This window comes from Carassius carassius, chromosome 9 (genome assembly GCF_963082965.1).
Source record: "Carassius carassius chromosome 9, fCarCar2.1, whole genome shotgun sequence".
NCBI lineage: Eukaryota > Metazoa > Chordata > Actinopteri > Cypriniformes > Cyprinidae > Carassius > Carassius carassius.
Window position 1 is genome coordinate 19,291,042 of NC_081763.1, and position 23,037 is coordinate 19,314,078.

General features: G+C 38.4%; 2 protein-coding genes across 4 annotated transcripts in view; both read left to right on the top strand.

The window, feature by feature from the left end:
• Positions 1-17,628, top strand: part of LOC132149209 (histone-lysine N-methyltransferase SETD1A-like) — a 29,964-nt gene extending 12,336 nt beyond the window's left edge. For 2 of the 3 annotated variants that reach the window (XM_059558226.1, XM_059558224.1), the window contains exons 9-21: positions 19-189; positions 770-857; positions 1,046-1,209; positions 4,330-4,369; positions 4,512-4,719; positions 4,805-4,857; positions 5,673-7,012; positions 9,210-9,600; positions 9,806-9,984; positions 10,190-10,300; positions 11,609-11,728; positions 11,862-11,999; positions 17,110-17,628. In XM_059558226.1, coding sequence (XP_059414209.1) covers positions 19-189; positions 770-857; positions 1,046-1,209; positions 4,330-4,369; positions 4,512-4,719; positions 4,805-4,857; positions 5,673-7,012; positions 9,210-9,600; positions 9,806-9,984; positions 10,190-10,300; positions 11,609-11,728; positions 11,862-11,999; positions 17,110-17,283 — 3,177 coding nt within the window. In that variant the 3' untranslated portion in view covers positions 17,284-17,628. The remainder of the gene's footprint in view (positions 1-18; positions 190-769; positions 858-1,045; positions 1,210-4,329; positions 4,370-4,511; positions 4,720-4,804; positions 4,858-5,672; positions 7,013-9,209; positions 9,601-9,805; positions 9,985-10,189; positions 10,301-11,608; positions 11,729-11,861; positions 12,000-17,109) is intronic. The other variant, XM_059558227.1, reaches the window with a different exon arrangement.
• A 1,586-nt stretch (positions 17,629-19,214) lies between these two features.
• The window catches only part of LOC132149210 (3 beta-hydroxysteroid dehydrogenase type 7-like), a 43,948-nt gene continuing 40,125 nt past the window's right edge, over positions 19,215-23,037 (top strand). The window contains exon 1 of the mRNA XM_059558229.1: positions 19,215-19,496. The gene's annotated coding sequence lies outside the window, so the exon portion shown is untranslated. The remainder of the gene's footprint in view (positions 19,497-23,037) is intronic.

The following is a 23,037-nucleotide window of genomic DNA, read 5'->3' on the forward strand; positions in this document are numbered from 1 at the left end:
TTGCTCTCGTTTGCTCAGCCATTCCAGACAGCCATGCGGGGAGTTGCAGTGGTGCGTGAGGAGGACAAGAAGGATGAGAAGACGAGCAACCGACCCCGGGAGCCGCTCATGTCTCTGGTGGACTGGGCCAAGAGTGGGGGCATGGAAGGTTTCTCCCTGCGAGGGGCCTTGTGTTTGCCTTCTTTTAAGGTGCTTGACCTTATTTCCCACCTATATAACATCTCAAAACTGTTTGCAACATTTGCGAATAATTTCACCCCCTAGAAGCCATCACAAGGGAACTTTCATATTAGTCCTAAAGCAAAATTGATCTTTATCCTTCATTTAGGGCTGTGTGATAAACAATATCACATTGCATTTGCCATGAAAATTTATGTTGATAAGCTCTGGACATTTTTACTCTATATGGATCTAACAGCCTGTCCCAGAGCTGAAATATGGAAGTCAGTTTTATCTGATACTCAAACACACATATGATGCTAACAGTGTTTTAAGCATCTGTGTCTCAATATTTGAGGACATGGACACATGAACTTAATTTCCACAGCTGTTCTGAGATTCATTTAGAGAAATTTCAGTTTCATTTGAGAAAAAATGTGCATCAAATACACACAAACCATCAAAATAAAAGTTTTGTTTACCTTGAAGAAATTATAACAGAAATCGAAATATTTTCATTTAATTGCATTAAGACTGGTGCACTTCATTACCGTGATTTCAAATAATCTCATATGAAAATGGTGTTACTAATGAGGAATGTGTTGTTCAGGTGAAGAGGAAGGAGCCTCAGGAACTTGTCGAGGGTGGTGAGCTGAAGAGAGCTAGGCCTTCCACTCCACCCGATGAGGAAGATGAGGGTATGACTCTAATGCTGTTTTAGAGCTGGATTAATAACATTACTGTAATTCTCTCAAATGTTATGTTTCTGACGTTTACATAATTGTACTTCTATAACCTCTGTATATATTCTTCCTTTGCTAACTATTCTTTCTCTCTCTCTCTCTCTCTCTCTCTCTCTCTCTCTCTCTGTCTGTCTCTCTCTCAGACTCGTATCAGGGGAAATCTGCTGACACTGCTGCAGGAAGAACAGAGGAGAGGCGTGTGGCAGACAGAGGAGCAGCCAGGAGAAGGAGCAGAGCCAAGGCGCGCAAACCATACGATCTGGACAGCGAGGGAGAAGAAACATCAGATGGTTCCTCCTCTGAGAAGGTTGGTTTCTTTACCATTCTGTCTGTCTTTTGACTGAGTCTGTGTAGTAGTGGGCACAGTCTGGTTTGGAGCATTCTATTACTCCTTTATAACTCAAGCTTCATTTGCCCTGCACGAGAGGATTGCAGAGGCTGATGGTTTTTATTTTTTTTAATTTTATTAGTACTAGAACTTACACTTAAATTTGTTAAATTTATTTTGTGGTCCACATGGCTCCTTGAAATCCTTGAAAGTTTGTAAATTTAAAAAAAAAAATCCAAGGCCCGGGAAAGGTTTTGAAAATAAAGATACATTGATACAGGTCCTTGAAAGTGCTTGAATTTATTTTGTGCAAGAAGTTTTTGGGAAAAAAATCTATATTATTCCCTCTGGTCCACTAATTTGTTATCTAGCCAACAGTTCGTGGCCTATGCATAGAAGCATTCTTGATTTACATTAGTTACACGCATTTACGCTTTACGTTAAGTGTTTCGCAAGTGAGGTACTTTGTGTTGTACATTGCCATGACATTAGAGTGACCATATATCCTTTTTTTTCCCAAACATTTCCTTTTTGGACTTAAAACAAAAAAAAAGAGTCTGGCCGGGATTTCTGAATCGCCCAAAATGTCAGGAATTCGGCTTTTGCTTTCTACAGTCGCCAGTGTGTTTTTTTTGTATCAGAGCGCTGCGAGGGACTGATTTCTTAATCGCGCTCCCACTGAATTTCTGACCATTATTGCCCACTCCCGTGATTTTTGTGTCCAATCCCGCCCGCTCCCTGCAAACATTCTCGTATTGCATAATTTTTGCACGTCAGGGAGCCGCAATACACAGAGTATTTAAATCCCTTTTGAATCAGCCATCTCTCTCCTCTACCCATGAACAGTTGAATCTGACTCCTGCAGCTTGTGTTGACTGCAGGGTTGCCAAGTCCACTTTTTTATTTTTATCTATGACTACTTTTCAACTGTTAATGGGTTGATTTTTTTCCCGTGGGTTAAAGGTTTGAATTGTTGCTTAATTAAATTTGATTAAAATGCTTGTATTGAAACATTTTGCATTCTGCCTTTGATAAAACTGTGATTGATGTTAAGTTTTGTGAAGGAGGGCCACTGGTAGGAAGCTTTTTAGCTGTGTTTATGATCAATATGCGTAACAGTGACTAAAATATGTATTTTAGGTATGGAAATGACATTTTCAGATTTGATATTTGAGATATGATCATTTTACTACTTTGAGCACTACTTTAACCACTAACCAACCACACCCCAGCCCTCTCCTCCGCCACTGTCCTCTTTTTGGAAAACTAAAATATGGTCACCCTACATGGCGTTCATGTGTACACAAAACTACTTGGATGGTACCTCTATGTTTCACAGACACACGGAAATCAATGTTATATTGCTTTGCTTGTTAAGATAATGTCAACCCATAAAGCAAGAAAAACTTAAAAGCATATTCATATATCTTACAACTTTTATGAATAGGATGTACCGATTATTCTTCAGTTTTGTGCAAAACAGAAATAGAACAAATAGAATATCAGATCTCGGTCATATGGCCAAAAGTGAATGCAAAAAAAGCTTTTTTGCATAGTTGTGTTTGACACATGAAAACACGACCTTGCTCTCACTTGAAATGTGTCTCCACATTAAGTCTTTGGATTTGAGGGTAATGGACCTGGAAAGTCCTTGAATGTTAAGTTAAAGGGTTAGTTAATCGAAAAATGAAAATTATGTAATTAATAACTCACCCTCATGTTGTTTCAAACCGGTAAGACCTCCGTTCATCTTCGGAACACAGTTTAAGATCTTTTAGATTTAGTCCGAGAGCTCTCAGTCCCTCCATTGAAGCTGTGTGTACGGTCTACTGTCCATGTCCAGAAAGGTAAGAAAAACATCATCAAAGTAGTCCATGTGACATCAGAGGGTCGGTAAAAATTTGTTGAAGCATCGAAAATACATTTTGGTCCAAAAAATAAAGTCAGTAAATTCGTTATTTTTGGACCAAAATGTATTTATGTCATTAATGACATCATTTTCAGTTTTGGGTGAAACTGAATAACCTCAGAAATTGAACAATTTATTTGTTCTGAATGAAAAAAAAAAAAAAAAAAAAAAAAAAAAAAAAAAATATATATATATATATATATATATATATATATATATATATATATATATATATATATATATATAAATTAGGGATGGGATGGTATGAAAATTTTATATCACGATTATAGTGACTAAAATTATCACGATTATCAATATTATCACGGTTTTGTTGAAACGAGATGAAAGTGTTCAAAAATAGTTGATGCTCACACTGAAAAAATTTCAGCAAGTTTTATATTTAATAATCAACAAACAACTAATAAAACAAGCAACTCTATGCACTTAATTTAAAGAAAGATTCAATTCTGTGACATTTCCTTCCTTACAATGAAAAGTGTAGAAGCATAGAAAAGTCACTGACTTTCGCCATTCCTTCTCGAAAAAAAACAAAAAAACATTGTGCGCTGCGCTTGCGTCAGACTGTTGCTGGCTGGACATGATTTAATAGCGAGTTATTAAAACTGCGATAATCAAACACGGTTTTAATGATAATTAATTTTTAAACGATATTACTAACCTTCAGCACATTTTATCACGGTTATCGATAAAACCGGTTATCGTCCCATCCCTAATATAAATTGAATAATGGTAATATTTAGATTCTTTATATATATATATATATATATATATATATATATATAATTTTACAAAGAATAACATAACGTGCATAACATCTCTGGAATTGTTTCCATATCTACAAATTTAAATATATCACTGTTCATGAATGACAGATCAGTGTTAATTTAAATATTTACAAAATATGGTACAATGTCATCAATATTTGATGTGAATTATTTTTTTTTTTTTCTCGTCACAATGCAATGTGTGATACCTATAAAAGCAATAATTCTTTCAAGGTGAAAATATGAAATATTTTTTGCAGAATATGTAATACTTGTTATTTCATGGAATAATGGCTAGATGGCAGCATTTGTTTTCAAAATTCTGTGTAGCAATTCTCATAACTCCCAACAGATGAGTGCAAATATGTTATTATGAATAGTGTTTCCTCATTGTTTTATGTTTAGGAGGAGGATGAAGACAGTGACAAAGTGGATGAGTCAGAAGGTATGAAGCCGTTTTGTTTGTCTTTTGTACTGTGCTTATTAATTTGAATCCTTGTTGCTATGTGCTCTTTATTCTACTCTTTATTTTACTATTTTATCTAGTTTTGCTATGTAATTATTTTCTCTGTTTCTCATGTTTTTAGATGAAGCCCTTAGCGCAGACAGTGATGATGAAAGCATCTCCTCCTCCTCTTCTGAGAGCTCATCACCATCATCCTCAGCATCATCCTCTTCCTCCGATGAGGAAGATGAAGAAGACGGTGAACAGGCCGCTGTGAGTGAGTCATTGGACACAATGGATGAATCTACGATGGACAGCGTGGCGGCTATAGATTCAGAAAAGGATGGAAGGTACATCCCTCTTCGAGAACTGATAGTGTGAAGAAAGTTGTGTCTTCACAGATATGTTGACATGCATTATGTCTGTGTCTTACAGGCACAAAGCAAGCATTGACCAATCATCGGTGATTGCTGCAGAGATCAAACAAGGTCAATTAAAGATCGTTTTTTCTCCAAAAAAAAACATTTTAGGGAACCAAAAATGAAAACTGTTATCACTTAGGCCCAATTCTAATTCACACGCAGCTTTAATTTCTCTCTCAACATATTTGAGAAAAAAGTTTGGTGATTTCTAAGTATTAGGGGTACTTATTTATTTATTTTTTGCAAACATTTCTTTGAATAACATTTTTTTTAAATAACAAGATTGAATGTGACTTAAAACAACTGAATTATTTTTCAATAATATCCTTATTAATTCCCAAAATATATACATTTGTGGGTAGTCTTGTTTGTTCGGCAGCCATATTGTGCTGTATGCTGAGATAATGCTCATACCCCTTTATCTGAAAAATTTTCATTTGGGGGGCTATCTGGCCCTTCCCCCTACATTTTCAAACAAAAGAGAATCAAGACCGCCCTACCTCTTCAAGTGAACACCGTAGGGGAAGTGTATGGTTGATGGGTAAAAATGGGGTTGGGCCTTACTCACCGCCTTACCCTCATGTCATTCCAAACCTGTTTGACTTCCTTTATTCTGCTGAACACAAAATATATTTTGAAGAATAACGATAACCAAACAGTTTCGTTTCCCATTGACTTCAATTGTATTTTTCGGCCATATAATGGAAGTCAATGGAAACCAAAAAATCTTCTTTTGTGTTCCACAGAACTAAGTCAAACAGGTTTGAAATGACGATAGGTTGAGTAAGTAATAACCTAATTGAGTGGAAGTTTAAAATTCCTTATTTTTGTTTTTAAAAAAAGTGTGATGTTTTGTTCACTTGATTCTTTTTCACTTCCAGAAGAAGAGAAAATGGTCACAGCTGTGCCTCAATCTTCTCCGTATCCCCGTCCTCCTTCACCCATTCTCCTCCTTCCCCCACTCAAGAAACGGCGCAAAACTGTTTCTTTCTTGATGGAAGAGCGCGAGGTCAAACCCTCCATTCTGTCATCATCTTCTCCCTCTCCATCTCCCACTCCTGTCTCACAAGCCTCAGATGTTCCTACTTTCACTTCTCCCGGAAGCACACCCACAGCAACTGCTCCAGCCGGCTCCTCCAAGCCCGTCCCAATGCTCCTGCCATTTGCTTCTCGTCCCAGCGAGAGTAACACCCTTTCCTCCCCTGCTTCCCCTTCTTCGGTTCTTACCGTCCCTCCACCGGTGCGTTCCCTGCGGCCTGATGAACCCAAAAAAGGTCCAGGTCTCCCTTTATCCCCACAAACTGTCACTGCCAAAAACTCCTCCAAACGTGGCAAAGACTCTCCCAGAACACCCCCAGCACCCGTCTGCCTCACTGTCCAGAACCTTCCGCTGGACCATGCCTCATTGGTCAAAGTGGCCTACGAGGACCCCGTCCATATTTCAACCACACAGAAGGGTCGTGCACGTGGTCGCCCTCGGACACTCAGCCAGTCGGCTTCCGCCCCTCACCTGCATCCCGCTCTGGAGGAAGAGGAGGATGAAGAGGAGCTGGAGCAGCGGCTGAAACTCAGGGAGCAGCTGGGAGTGTCCAGCCTGCTGCAGCTGGCCTCTGCCCCCAAACCTGACCTGTCGGTGCTGGCTGATGTGGCACTGAAAATGGACCCGGAGGCAGATATTGACTCTGAAGAAACTGAGACCTCTGATGAGGCAGAGGAGCACAAGCTGGAGGAGGAAGAAGGAGACTTCTTCGCCCCACACCCACGCCAACCACTCCTGGATCCAGAGGGTCTGTTCATTCTGCAGGAGCACAACTATTCTAAAACTCCTGCTCCTCTGCACCTCACATCTCCGCAAAAGAGGACGAAACATGACCCCACAGTCCTGCTCCCTGCCGACCTCAACCAGCACGGTGTTCAGGAAGCCCCTGAAGAGGTCATCGGGGAAGCACTGGCCGCAAGAGGAGAGGCCCCAGAGCTGTACGAGGACCTTTCTGGGATGGGCCTGCTTTGTGACTCCAGGGACACGGCTGAGACGCAGACCAAGACACTCGGTCCACCACACAAGAGGAGAGGATCGATTAGCAAAGAGATGGAGGTGGAAGAGAAGGGGAAAGGGAAGAGCAAGAAGAGAAGTAGGAAGGACAAAGAAAATGAGGAACTGCAAATCTCTAAGAAGCAGAAGGAGAAACAGATCAAGAAACAGAGGAAAAGGAAGTTAGAGGTTTGTGCTTCTGTCTGGTTCTCATTAAAAAATTAGAATTCACCCTTAAGCATCACAGTAATTGTCAAATTTGTAAAAGAACATGTTAGAAATTTTCCACTAACAAGCCACTACTTCTCAACACATAGTAATATAACATGACAGAAGTGACATTGTTAGTTTGTCATTGTATTGCATTTATTGCCAGTAGTTTTTGAATGATAAATACAACTTGGATTGTAAAACAATTATAATCTGATGTGTATATGTTATAATTTATTATAGATTGTAAGATGAGGGGATCCGACCTACCAGAATGTTTAAGATATCGCACTTATTAAAACACCTGATTCATCAGCTTCTTAGTTTGTTGAATAGGGAGACATCTAAAACATTTTGGCAGTGGTCCCCAAGGACTGTGTTTGAGAAGCACTGATATAAGATAAACAATACTGTTCAAATGTGTATGGTCAGTAAGATTTTGTTTTAGGAAAAAAAGTCTCTTATGCTCACCAAGTCTCCATTTATATCATCAAAATTACTAATATTGTGAAATAATATTACAAATTAAAATAACTGTTTTCTACTTTAATATATTTTAAAATGTATTTTATATCTGTGATTGCAGAGCTACATTTTCAGCAGGCATTACTCAAGTCTTCAGTGACTACATTTACATGCACCAAACAGTTCGTTAGGAATTCGATTGATGGCACCGTCGGACTGAAAATCCTTTATTTAAACACTTCAATCGATCTGACTGAGTACGATCTGCATAAAAATTAGATTGGATTGGAAGGGGTGCTGTAGAAGTTTTCTGACCCGCTCAAAAGGACATGTAAACGCATTTAAAACCGAAAGTTGAATGTACTGTGCATGGGCAGTCACGTCGAATGAGAACGATAACTTGATGGCTCTCGTCCACAAATGGCTTGTTTTGGCCACAGTTTTACTGCTTGATAAATATAAGCAGCACAGCAGAAAGCTTCATGTGCTCGTCATGTCCTAATTTAATTAAATTAGACCCCGAAATAAATAAATGTTAAATGGTAAGAGTAGTATGTGCAAACAGCAGGAAACTGTATATTCATTAAGGCTGTGTATCGGCAAAAATCATAGAGTGCGTGTGATCGTGAAAGTGAACAGCGCGAGCGCTCATTCAAAAGAGATTCAAATACTCCCCACTGATAGCGGCTCCGATACGTGAAAATTCGCTGTCACTGTTTAAGTTCAGAGGTAAGAAGTTTAAGATAAGATGAATGGTCAGGAAATAAACAAACCAACTGCCATTTTTTAATATCAATATTGCATTTTTGAAAATCGAGAAAGTATAGCCAATCAAAATATCACAATACTCACGTGTATCGATATTTTCTTACACCCCTAATATTCGTGCAGTGTGCACATGTCAAAAGATCAAAGCTGATATTATAGTTTGTGACAGATAAGCCTGCACATCAACCCGATGTGTATACACTCCGTTCAGGTTCCTCAATTAGAAATAAAACAAAGTGCCCATGACCATAGCCAGTGTCATATGATCCTTTAGAAATCATTCTTAAATACTTTAGTATTATAGAAACACTTAATATTTTTATCAATGTTTAAAACAGTTGTGCTGCTTAATATTTATGTGGAAACTTTGATACAATTTTTTTCAGGATTCTTTGATTCAAAAGAAAGTTCAAAAATGTAACATTCTAAATGTCTCGTCTGTCAAACAATTGAATGCATCCTTGCTAAATAGTAGCATTAATTGATTTTCAAAAACGTACTGATCCCAAACATTTGAACAGGACTGTAATGCCTCTCAAATGTGTGTTTTGTTAGTAGCTTTTTTTGTAACTGTTTTTTAAAGGGTTGCTTGACTGTAATTTTAGGTTTAAATAACTTAAAGCCTGAAAAGCTTGTTTCACTGGTCCTTGCAACATCTTAGATTGTTTGTATATATATTTTCTCAAAGGTCTGTATCCTAGTTGAATGCCACTTTGCATTGTTAGTGTAGCACTGTTGCAGACCAAACTGGAATGTTTCAGGCTGTTGCAATACGACAGTTTGTCCTACAAACCCACAGAGCTTGAACTGCTTCCAACAGTTCTGCATTGTTGGGTAATACTGTTAAGTTTGTCAAATAGTGGCGGAATATCCCCCATTTGGTCTGCATTTTGTGTGCATTTTGTCTGTTTGCTAACATTTTCCTAACATACTCTATTGTCAGGAATATGAAGAAGATGTGGATGTGGAACAGTTGGAGTCTGGTGAGCTTTCCAGTTCCAGCTCAGACTCAGGAGACTCTGACTTCGGTCTGGAGAGATCGCTGGAGTTTGAAAAGGAAGAGGTTAGAAAGAGCGAACGACTTTTCCTGCAGGAAGCTGGCCTGACCCCCTCGACTCAGCGACGGCCCAAACACATGCCCGCACCAGCTCCCGCACCATGCCTCTCTTACAAAAACCGTAGTGAGTTTGAGCAGATGACCATCCTGTATGACATCTGGAACACAGGCCTGGACCAGGAAGATTTGAGGCTCCTGAAGAGCACCTATGAGAAACTGTTGCAAGATGATCACGGCACCGACTGGCTCAACGACACACACTGGGTCCCTCATACCAATATCCTTACAGCTACCTCAGAATTAAAATGCATGGTTTATACCAGCAAACCGGTGCTTTTATTATTGATGCAGGAGCCAACAGTATTATCAGTACCGCAATACCAAATTTAAAGAGAAGTGTAAAACCATACAACTTTACACATTGATGCTGCTTTCCAAGTGCATTTTTCCCAAGGTTTGCTCCCTTAACCTCTTGCCTCTACTCACCAACATCCCTGACCCCCGGCGGAAGAAGAAGACTGCAGATAGGCAGCTAAGAGAGCATGTCACGGGCTGTGCTCGTAGTGAAGGCTACTATGCCATCAGCCGCAAGGAGAAAGACGTCTACCTTGAGCTAGACCAGCCAGTGACTGTGCAGGAAGCTGGAGATTATGATACTGCAGTAGGTTCACCTTATGTTTTAACTCAAATGTGTGTGGCACTTTTAACTGAAGTGATTATTGTGAAGATGTGAGATTTAAATGAACATACTGTAGTTGTTACTGAAAATATGTTTGACTCATTAAATTACTTTGTTCAGCATGAATATGGGAGAAAGTTTGGGTCAGTAGTTTGTATCCATCTGAGCAGCTCTCTGTCTGTCATAGGGCTCGAATCGTCTGCTCTCAGAAAGGCGCTCCGAGCAGCGGCGTCTCCTCAGTGCTATTGGCACTCCAGCAGTGATGGACTCAGACCTGTTGAAACTGAACCAGCTGAAGGTAAAGTTTTTTAGTTCATTGACACAACCATGACCTTGATCATACTATCAACACTTTTATTACATTGACCTCACCACTCCTTTAGTTCCATGAACTCCCTTCAGCTTGTTTTCAGTTGTAGTAATTGATAGCGTTCTGTTCAGTGTTTAAAGTAAGTGCAATGCCCGTGTAGTGGATGGCATCTGTGGGCACATTGACCTGACAGGTATCTTTGTAGTATAATTCATACCCCCCAATCAGCTCTGTAAAGTCTATTGACTCCTGTGTCAGTGACCCTGACTGGCTTAGCCTTATCTGTGGTTCTAGCTGTTGCTATGATTGACAAGATCTTTGAGATTGAGTTCATGCATGAAGATAAAAGGTGTTCCTTTAAAAGCAGTTATTATCTTTGGATCTCATTGTTGTTTGATGAAAGAATGAATGAATACACTTCATATGTTAGAAAAGGGCAGACATGTGTCTCGTTGGTTTATTATACAGCAGGTGTGGAGGTACTTCACACAAAGGCTTCCATATGGGCTGGAAAAAAGAAGTATGTTTATACAAGAGTGTTTAGACTAATAGGAATGTTCCAGCCCAGGGACATCTTGTGTTAATCAGTGTTTTCTGTCATGATTAAACCACCCTCATGTCATTCCAGTAAGATCAGTCAGTAAGATTTTTTGTGTATGTGTGTGTATTGTATCATATTTGGTCAAGGAAGCATTAAATTGATCAAAAGTGACAGTAAAGAGATTCATAATGTTATAAAATATTTATATATAAAACTTTGTTCATTAAAGAATCCAGAAAAAAAGGTCAGTTTCAACAAAAATATCATGCAGCAACTGTTTTCTACATTGATAATATTTTTTTCTTGAGCAGCAAATCAGCATATTAAGAATGATTTATGAAGGATCATGTGACACTGAAGACTGAAGTCAATGCTGCTGAAAATCTGTCCTGGCAGGAAAACATTACATTTTAAAATATATAAATTAAAAAAATTACAATATTTAAATACTGCTGTACCTTGGAGAGCAAAGGCTGCTTTTTAAAAAAAAAAAAAATTCAAAAATCTTACTGACCCAAAACTTGTAAACAGCATTATAAAGGATAATGAGAAAATGTGTGTGCATAATCCAAATTTAAATGCATGCATCGGTCTTATTTAGAATGTTAATAGCCAAAATATTATGTTAACCATGGTTATTCATTCTGAAAATGGCCAAATTTGGGGTTAATGTTCATATGGTATTCTTGTGCTTTTAAATAGTCAGTCCTATTGGTGTTTTCATGTCTTCATGCTTGTAATTCATCTGCTTCCAGTTCCGTAAGAAGCAACTGAGGTTTGGCCGCAGCCGTATCCATGAATGGGGCCTGTTTGCCATGGAACCTATCGCTGCAGATGAGATGGTCATTGAATATGTGGGACAGAGTATCAGACAGGTAAGCCTTCAAGCTGAAGTATAAGTAACATCTATTAAATGGTCTATACTAGGAAGTGAGTTTGGTTCCTCTTGAGGAAAACATACTTGTTTATTTGTTGGTGGTAATTGTGTGATTGTTGTACCATTTGTAGATGGTTGCTGATAATCGGGAGAAGCGATATGCCCAAGAAGGCATCGGGAGCAGCTACCTATTCCGTGTCGATCATGACACTATTATTGACGCCACCAAGTGTGGCAACTTGGCTCGGTTTATTAACCACTGCTGCACGGTAAGTACCCTGTTAGTGATGCATACCTATACATGTATCTCAAATACCACATGATTAAACTGAAGGTGATCTAGGTTAAGCAGGGCTTGAAGCCAAGGATTTTTTTTTTTTAGTTACATTTTTCTTTTTCTTTAGGGAAAAAAACAACAACTTTTGTTTTCAACCCTCTACTCTGAGTAAATTGCTTACATATGTGACTAAATCTTCACTCTGAGCAACTGAATGATGTCTAACATTAGCCACTGACTAATGTTGGAGGCCAAGTATAAGTTTAGCAAAGATATATTTTCACTCCCCAAACACTCTGAATGAGCGCTTCGTAGTTTGTAGTATTATTATCAACTTCTCAGTGTTATTGGTAGGTTTTTTACAGAAACATTAAATGACCAACAATATCTTAAGCACTACCAACAGTCCTAAGTTCAGTAAAAATGACAAATATGCATTCATACATGGTTACCAAATTTTAATTCTAATTACTGAAGTTCGATGCTTGACTGACTGATGTTAAGAGTTTACTTTTAAATATTTAAAAAGCTGTGCCATTTTACAAACATAAGCTTTATGTGGAATGAGGAACACGCTCAATTTCTACCTTATTGAAAGTGAGAGTGACGTGACATACAGCCAACTATGGTGACCCATACTCTGAATTCTTGCTCTGCATTTAACCCATCCAAAGTGCACACACACACAGCAGTGAACACACCCAGAGCAGTGGCCAACCATTTACGCTGTGGCGCCCGGGGAGCAGTTGTCGTATTGAGGGTGGAGAGAGTGCTGTACATTCAGTCCACCCACCTACAATTCCTCCCAGCCACAGACTTAAACTTGCAACCTTTGGATTACGATTCCAAATCTCCAACTAAGCCATAACTTCCCTTTATCTGGGCCAGTGACCATTCCCTTAGCTGTCCCGAACGTCTTTCACACTGACCCCGGTCCATGAGATAGTCCTTATTGTCAAGTCCTGTTATAAATGTGAATGTTCACAGTAGGGCTGTAGCTATTGAATATTTTAGTAACCCAGTATTCTACCAAAAATTCCATCGATTAATTGAGTAATCGGATAAAATGTGTTTTTGCTTAATTAAAGTGCAATATTAATTATGCAAGAGAAAATAAGACTCCTGGGTCTTGTGACGGTCACGGAGTGACCGCACGTTCAACATGGACGTTACTACGCACACATACGCACAAACACACACCGAGACTGTTTCGTGATACAAGAGTTTATTGTAATTATTGATCAGAGAGTGAATGAAATACCTGTAAACTATGTGTATTGTTCCTGTGTAGCATTTGTCCTGTGATTTTTAGATTCCTGGTAAGAAACAATGGCAGGAATTATTGGTTCCGCTTAGGGTGGGAATCTACCATGTATTAATTGAGTGTGGGGGTTTCAGGGGCAACTGGCCGAGTTGTTGCTGTTATTTCCTGTTTAATGTGAACGATTTAATAACATCAAAGTAGATTTATTAAGTAGAACATCATGCCAATATGTTTCTTTAAGACTCTGTATATTTAAGGGAACATGTGTAAAGTGTTTTCTGTGAGTTTGTCCCTCCACATGTGGTAATGGTGTGGCCACCAGTATAAATGTGAATGTCTTTGTAATGGAAGGTAGTCTGTGTTTGTTTCTGCAGTGGAGAGTGTGGCCTGATGGTTGCAGGTATTTTATTCACTCTCTGATCAATAATTACAATAAACTCTTGTATCACCAAACAGTCTCGGTGTGGGTTTGTGCGTATTAACGTCCATGTTGAACGTGCGGTCCTGCCGTGACCGTCACAGGCCTCTTAAAATGAACAACTAAGTTTCCTTTTTTAGAAAAAAAATATTTTTATTTTTTAAATGCATAGAATGAAATGCATACATCAAAAATAAACATTAAATTATTACCCATTGTTTCTCTGTCTGTACTTGTACTGTGAACAATGACAAGAAAGTTGACATGAATTAAGTGCATTTAAGTGCCATTCAGTTGGGGTTTTAAATAAAGCATTTTCTGAGATGCACATTAAACATTAAACGCATAAAACATTAATTTAATTTATCTTTTAATTATTGAAAATTAACTTAACTTTTTGGTAAACAAAGGGGATTTACTATTAAAAATAAAACATGGAAGAAATGTTGTGTGATTAAACCTTTAAAAAAAAAAAAAGTTTGTACATTCTGCTGAACAATAGTCTTTAACCGGACTTTTATTTTGACGGGTTGACTGACGTACTTTTACAGTTCTGTGTATGTGATGTGACGCTAGTTTTACTCAAATCAAACGTTCAGATGCTCATGAAGTGACTCTCAGAGCAGTTCTGGAGATGTTGGTCATGTGTTGACGTCCTAGTGAGACAGCAGACGCTGAAATCACCGCGAGCGTCCGCGCTTCAGTGTGTGTTGATAAAGGAAGTCGCACTTCTGCTCCATTCATTAACACAGACACGCAGAACATGCAGGATTCATATTTAAATAGTCTGTTCCGGCTTAATATTTACAGATATTAGTCCATATCGTGATTTGATGTAAGTGCAATGACCTATTTTTGATTAATTAATTCAAAATTTGGCAAATTCCGTGCCATTCCGCGTGAAACTGTAAATTCCGTTTTTATGACTGGATTCCGTGATTCCCTCCACGTTTTCTGCATCGCGGAAATCATAGGGCCCTAGTTGTGGTATGCCAGCTCAGGGGCGCCCCCAAGGGGTGGCCGTATAAACTCTGGCCACCCCTGCGGCCGCCCCTAGGATTATTTGCAGTGGGTCCTATTAATTTAAATGCAGAATGTAAATTCACAATAATTTAAGAAGTGAATAAAAAAGTGCAGCACCTGCTGCAGCCACAGTTTTGCGTCTCTGAGCAACATTAAAGTGTTTCATTCCTGAATGAATCAACCGTTTAAATGATTCGGTTCAATCGCAATGACTCACTTATTAACAGTGACTCGCTGCCACCTATTGGCGGTTTTAATTTCACATTTAATGGAACCTTTTCATTTTTTAAATAATTTCAAACATCAGTTTTCAATGTTTTATCTTTAAAATATCAAAACATTATTTATTCATTTGTAACTGCAGGTTAAAGTATTCCATGTTCCACGGAGCTGCATTAAACAGTGTGTAAAAACATCTAAATGGCACTTCAGATGCAGCTTCTGTTTTATCTGCATTGCAAAGATCAATTTTGTTGATACTGATTGCATTTGCTTGGTAACAGCCCAAATGCAAATATTTGACCTAAAATATGGTGCACACTTTTAGAAACAATGGTGTAAAAAAAAAAAAAAAATCAGGTGTCAGCACAATTAAAAATAAGATATCAGCACAATAACACTCAGCAAAATAGTGTAATTATCGTTATCGATAAAATCCTAGAACTCACAGAGATATAACTTTTTGTCTATATTGCAAACCCTTAATTTTTTTTCTTTATTTTAATGTGCCACCCCCAAAATTTACTGTGGCCTCACTTGGCCACCCCTGTTAACATTTTCTGGGGGCGCCACTGTGCCAGCTCTGTCTTGCATTGGACACATGCCACTACGTTCTCTTTACGTTTGCCCGTGCCCTCAAATCAAAACACTGCTGACTCCTTGCAGTATGTGATTTCGGAAGCACCGCTTGTGTCTCCTTCCGCTTTGTGAGTGACGTAAACGCATTGTGTCACATTAAAAAATAATTGAGAAAGAACCTGACGTGAGATTTAAAATAAATTAAAAGAGGCTTCGAGGCAGAGGAGAGGCAGATTATTTTTTGTAATCGAGTTACTCGAGGAATCGTTTCAGCCCTAGTTCACAGATTGTTCACAGATCTGCCGATTTTTGTCCTCCATTTAATGTGCTTCCCTGCAGCTGCTGGATGTGCTCATTTATTTCTGATAAGACTTGTGTAAAGTCTGTTCTGGTCTTTACATAGTTTGTAAAAATGTGAATGGAATTTGTGTTTGCACCATAATGGTGACCATCCCCTTCAGCAACAGAAAATGAGCTCACACATAGAGCAGGGTTCTTCAACTAAAATTGCTTGTAGTCCAGTAATAAACACACTCCTCACCAGCCGAGGTCTGGACAATTCTAGACCTAAAAACATGAATTGATCCTTTTGCCAGACCAGTATATCTGCAGGATATTTAAACTCAAAATTAAGACTTTTTAAGACCTGCACTAATAAAATTTAAAATGACTGTAAAAAGCATGATTTCCAGTTCAGAAACATGTTTTCACATAAACCAAAGGTTTTATAAAATGATAAATTGCACATTTCAGTCTTTTAAGGCATTTTTTTAAGAAAATGGAGTCAAAAGTATCAATTATTATTTTCATTTAAATTATCAATAAATTATTATATTAATTAAATAACATACAAATATGTTACTGTTTTAATTGTTAACATTTTTATAATGGATTGTCATATTGTCAATCCACGAGTTCACATTTACAGTGTGTTTGTAACGTTAAAGCATGCGTTGATTTTCACATCGGTCTGAACGAAAACTGCAGATGGGCTGGTTGAAATGACAAATTCATTCTTTGCCAGCAGGAGGCGCTTTTGGAATAATAGAAATACAGTTGTTTCCCTGGGAACCACAGAACACAAAGCAGCACATCAGAAGCTGATTTTGAAAAGTGCAGCGCTCATATTTAGCCAATGAAATCATAGCCTTTTGAAGTTTAATCCTCACACTAAGCCGTATCAAAATAAGTCCTCCTGAAATCATAATTAAGACCTCCTTTTACCATTTAAGACTTTTTATGACCTTAAATTTGATACAAATAATTGTAAGACCTTTTAAAGACCTGTCAACTTTCCTTATTTTTGAAAACGCCATGTTTTTCACTCATTGAAAGTTTCATCTGTGTGCATGCTGCTCTTTTATTAGAAAATAGTGTTTAGCATTTATTTATTTCATTATGTCAAAAGGCTTCGCGGTCCGGATGGACGCATCTTGCAGTCCGGATTCACACCGGAGTCTGCCAGTTGGAGACTCCTGCCATAGAGCAGAACAGAACTGCATCATTTAAATTTCCCAACTCTCCTATGGGAGAGAATGTAATTCAGGAAACCCATATTTGTTCTGCATCTCATTGATGATTTCATGTACTCTCTCACAGCCCAACTGCTATGCCAAAGTGATCACCATTGAGTCCCAGAAGAAGATCGTCATATACTCCAAGCAGCCCATTGGTGTGAATGAGGAGATCACATATGATTACAAGTTCCCCATTGAAGAGAACAAAATCCCATGTCTGTGTGGCACGGAGAACTGCAGAGGAACCCTCAACTAAAAGTTTCCTAGACCTTCCCTTGGTATATGACTTGCCAATCAACTTCCCTGGCCCACAAGCTACTCTTCTCGGCGCACAACAGTGTAGGTAGTGTATGATGGGAGAACATCAGACTCTTTGAAAAGCTTCTATACAGGCACAGATGTGTCGAGATGTTTAATCAGATGTTTGGCCTAGGGTGATTGGGATCTCAGCACTGCCGCAACACTTCCAGTTCCACCTGTTAAGTTTTTTTTTCTTTTCTCCTGCCCTGACTTATCTGATTTTGTTCCTCCTGGTGCAGCTGTGTTGGATGGTGTTGTTTTGCCAAGGTCTATGCTTTGAAGTTGTTCAGCAACTGCACACACACATATTCATAGTTTTTAGCAATACGAGGAGGACAGGACAGAGAAGGTTGTCTTTTTGGTGTGCTGAAATATGAGCATTGATATTTTAGCAAAATAATGGAAATATTGATTGGGTTTTCTTTTGGCATTGATATTATTGTAGACCACTGAAGAATTGTGGAGGAATGGGGCACATGTTTTGAGACAAAGCACGCTATTGTGGGGCTAGTAACTACTCTGCTTAGGAGAATATGATCATAAAATGTATATTTCCTCATAGCGCATTTATCGAAAGATCCAGAATCCAAAAATTGATGTGAATACTTCACCACAAAAAGGATGTCCCAATTCTCTAGAACGGGCGATTGCCTCTGTTCCTTCTGTTCTGTCCTTTTCATATTAGTTTGTAATCTCTCTCTCTCTGCTCTGCCATATAGTGGACATGACATTTAATCTTTGCTCCCTTTTTTCCTCACCTTGTCAGAGGACATTGCCAGCATTGTGTTCCTTTCAGAGGAAGACCTGTAAAATATGTAGATCTACCGCAGTCGTTCAGTAAAAACTGATCCACAGAAGTGTAACCATAAAAACAAAACGAAAAGGACAAAAAAGATAAAGAATTACATGTAAATAATGTAGAGGTGTTTGTTTCTCGTAGAAACACACTGGTTCTAGTCTGTAAATATGTTCATCCTTTTCCTACTTTCCATTGCAAGAAAATAATTGTACATACCTATCATTCAGTTATCTTATTTGTTTTCATTTGATTTCAAAGTTTTAATATTATTTGCAATATTTCTCTTGTATTAATGCGTTGGACCCTTTATTAATGGTGCATTAAAATATTTTTTACAAAATAATTGATGTTCCGTGTTTTCTTCCTCCACCTTTCAGACAGGTTGAAATCTAACGTGTTTGTGTGGGTGCATGGGTTGGCAAATGACAGGCCATCACAGCACCCCTTGAAATTTCAAGTTATTTTAGATGTGATGTGACCTATGCATAGGGCCTGGGATCTTGTGCAGCGCCCCTGGCTGTATATTTATACTGTAGTTACACGAAATACAACCTATCCAGCTTTAATACGTTCAGGCATGAGCACTGCTGTGGCATCTGCTGATTGAAAATGAATCAAGAAAAAAAAGGCCGGTATAAGGTAAAAAAAACAAATAATTGCTGAAATTTTTGTTTATATTAATAACAGATATTTGTCACTGCAACATAACCTAACACTGAAGCTGACTATTATTTGTTTCACAATCCACTTACATCACCTCAATGAAAGTCAATGCAACAGCATTGTAATGCAATCTCATGGCATGCTCCACTTTGTTAACCGTTAAGAGTCAGTGACATCAGTTAACCAGGTCAGTATTTTCCCCAACACTTTTTTTTCCTGCATAGAATGCATTGTGCATTAAACTGAAGTTTAAGCTTTCAGTCTGCATCATGGCTCCTGGCCAGCATTCCAGTGGGATTTAGTTGGATGAGCATTATCTCTTTTTCTGTTGACGGGCAATAGAAGATAAAGGACTGAGTAGGAGTGAGTAGCATTTCTAAACTTTATAAAATGCCTTCAGATTTTTATAGATTTGGGCTATTAGAAATAATAGACTCTAAATATACTGTAGATGTTTAGGATGTATATGTTTGTAGTTTTATGGATGCAAACTTATTTTATTTTGATCCTGTAAAGGCAGTATTAATAACCTCTCTCTATTTCTTCCTCTCCTTAAACGTGTTCCTGTATTCGAGCTGTCAAATGTGAGGCGGAAGCATGCAGCTTGCAGAGAGGAAGACACGCACCTCCTCTCAATAATGACAGGAAATTAAAAAAACAAGGCTGAGCTCACTTGATTCATTGAAGAAATGAGGATGTTTACTGAGGTAAGGGGTTATTTCATAGCAGCCTAGGAATGGATGTGATTGGTATAGACCACCTGCCTATGACAAAATCTTCCATTGCTGAAGATGAACTTATTTTTAAGACATTTAAGCAAAGATATAGGAACAGAGAGAGTGAGGATAAAATTCGGTTAAAATATTAAGGATGTATTTATTTTGGATTACAAGTAGTTATTTTTAGTGTGCAGAAGTTGTCAGACCCACTGTGAGAAACGTGTGGCTGCTGCTGCTTCGAGTAGATTCTACTGATGTGAAAGATGCTGCGGAACATTAGCCGCAGTCTCCGCATGAGTCATCAGTCTGTGAGCGGGGTTAAGTTGGTTTTGTTTTCGATATTCGTGACACATTCAGCGGTAAACGCCAATAACTCCAAAACGAATTGCCCTAAAAAAATCTGAGCAGCGTGACCGCCAAAAGGGAAAAGTTGATCATGTTTCACATCCTTCTTTTACTATATTGTCCCTCGATATAATAAGCACGGCCCCGTACAAGCCGTCGCAATGTGCAGAAAGCCGGGAGAGAACGCTCTCAGCAGAGCCTTCAGTTAGGGACCGTGGGGAAAGTGCAAACTTTCTTCGTTTTTTGCTATAGCTCAGTATGTGTTTTTGTAATAGCTTTTTAGTTAAAGGGCATTTAGACATGAAACCAGTGTCAATCAATAGTGGGGGACAGTGGACATTTTTAACAACCTTTCTTTTTACCACTACTGGTAGAAAAGGGAATTGCATGTCCAAAATTAACCTTCTTTTTGTAATAACTTTCTACAGCAGGAAGATAGAGACATGAAACCAGTGTCAATCAATAGAGGGAGAGAGTGGATATTTTTCACAAACTTTCATTTTACCCCAAGTGGCTGATTAGGGAATTGCATGTCCAAAATTAACCTTCTCTTTGTAATAACTTTCTACAGCAGGGACACAGAAACATGAAACCAGTGTCAATCAATAGAGGGAGAGAGTGGACATTTTTCACAATTTTCTTTCTTTACCCCAAGTGGCTGAATAGGGAATTGCATGTCCAAAATTAACATTATTTTTGTAATAACTTTCTTCGGCAGGAAGATATAGAGATGAAACCAGTATCACTCAATAGAGGAAGAGAGTGGACATTTTTCACATCCTTTCATTCTACCCCAAGTGGCTGATTAGTGAATTGCATGTCCAAAATTAACCTTCTTTTTGTAATAACATTCTTAAGCAGGGAGACAGAGACATGAAACCAGTGTCAATCTATAGAGGGGGACAGTGGACATTTTTCACAACCTTTCTTTTTACCCCTACTGGTATAAAAGGGAATTGTATGTCCAAAATTAACCTTCTCTTTGTAATAACTTTCTACAGCAGGGACACAGAGACATGAAACCACTGTCAATCTGTAGAGAGAGAGAGTGGATATTTTTCACATCCTTTTATTTTACCTCAAGTGGCTGATTAGGGAATTGCATGTCCAAAATGAAGCTTCTTTTTGTAATTACTTTCTACAGCAGTGACACAAAGACATGAAACCAGTTCAAATCAATAGAGGGAGAGAGTGGACATTTTTCAAAACCTTTCTATTTACCCCTACTGGTAGAAAAACCTTCTTTTTGTAGTAACTTTCTTCAGCAGGAAGATAGAGACATGAGACCAGTGGCAATCAATAAAGGGGACAGTGGACATTTTTCACAACCTTTCTTTTTACACCTACTGGTAGAAAAGGGAATTGCATGTCCAAAATTAACATTCTTTTTGTAATAACTTTCTACAGCAGGAAGATAGACACATTAAACCAGTGTCAATCAATAGAAGGAGAGAGTGGATAATTTTCACATCCTTTCATTTTACCCCAAGTGGCTGATTAGGGAATTGCATGTCCAAAATTAACCTTCTTTTTGTAATAACTTTCTGCAGCAGTGAGACAGAGACATGAAACCAGTTTCAATCAATAGAGGGAGAGAGTGGACATTTTTCACAACCTTTCTTTTTATGCCTACTGCTAGGAAAAGGAATTGCATGTCCAAATTTAACCTTCTTTATGTAATAACTTTCTACAGCAGGAATACAGACACATGAAACCAGTGTCAATCAATAGAAGGAGAGAGTGGATATTTTTCACATCCTTTCATTTTACCCCAAGTGGCTGATAAGGGAATTGCATGTCCAAAATTAACCTTCATTTTGTAATAACTTTCTACAGCAAAGAGACAGATACATGAAACCAGTGTCAATCAATAGTGGGGGACAGTGGACATTTTTCACAACCTTTCTTTTTACCCCTACTGGTAGAAAAGGGAATTGCATGTCCAAAATTAACCTCCTTTTTAGCAAAGAGACAGATACATGAAACCAGTGTCAATCAATAGTGGGGGACAGTGGACATTTTTCACAACCTTTCTTTTTACCCCTACTGGTAGAAAAGGGAATTGCATGTCCAAAATTAACCTCCTTTTTGTAATAACTTTCTACAGCAGGGAGACAGAGACATGAAACCAGTGTCAATCAATAGAGGGGGACAGTGGACATTTTTCACAATCTTTCTTTTTACCCCTACTGCTAGGAAAAGGGAATTGCATGTCCAAAATTAACCTCCTTTTTGTAATAACTTTCTACAGCAGGAAGATAGACACATTAAACCAGTGTCAATCAATAGAAGGAGAGAGCGGATATTTTTCAGATCCTTTCACTGTACCCCAAGTAGCTGACTAGGGAATTGCATGTCCAAAATTACCTTCTTTTTGTAATAACTTTCTACAGCAGTGAGACAGAGACATGAAACCAGTATCAATCAATAGAGGGGGACAGTGGACATTTTTCATAACCTTTCTTTTCACCCCTACTGGTAGAAAAGGGAATTGCATGTCCAAAATTAACCCCCTTTTTGCAATAACTTTCTACAGCAGGAAGATAGACACATTAAACCAGTGTCAATCAATAGAAGGAGAGAGTGGATATTTTTCACATCCTTTCATTTTACCCCAAGTGGCTGATTAGGGAATTGCATGTCCAAAATTAACCTTCATTTTGTAATAACTTTCTACAGCAAAGAGACAGATACATGAAACCAGTGTCAATCAATAGTGGGGGACAGTGGACATTTTTCACAACCTTTCTTTTTACCCCTACTGGTAGAAAAGGGAATTGCATGTCCAAAATTAACCTCCTTTTTAGCAAAGAGACAGATACATGAAACCAGTGTCAATCAATAGTGGGGGACAGTGGACATTTTTCACAACCTTTCTTTTTACCCCTACTGGTAGAAAAGGGAATTGCATGTCCAAAATTAACCTCCTTTTTGTAATAACTTTCTACAGCAGGGAGACAGAGACATGAAACCAGTGTCAATCAATAGAGGGGGACAGTGGACATTTTTCACAATCTTTCTTTTTACCCCTACTGCTAGGAAAAGGGAATTGCATGTCCAAAATTAACCTCCTTTTTGTAATAACTTTCTACAGCAGGAAGATAGACACATTAAACCAGTGTCAATCAATAGAAGGAGAGAGCGGATATTTTTCAGATCCTTTCACTGTACCCCAAGTAGCTGA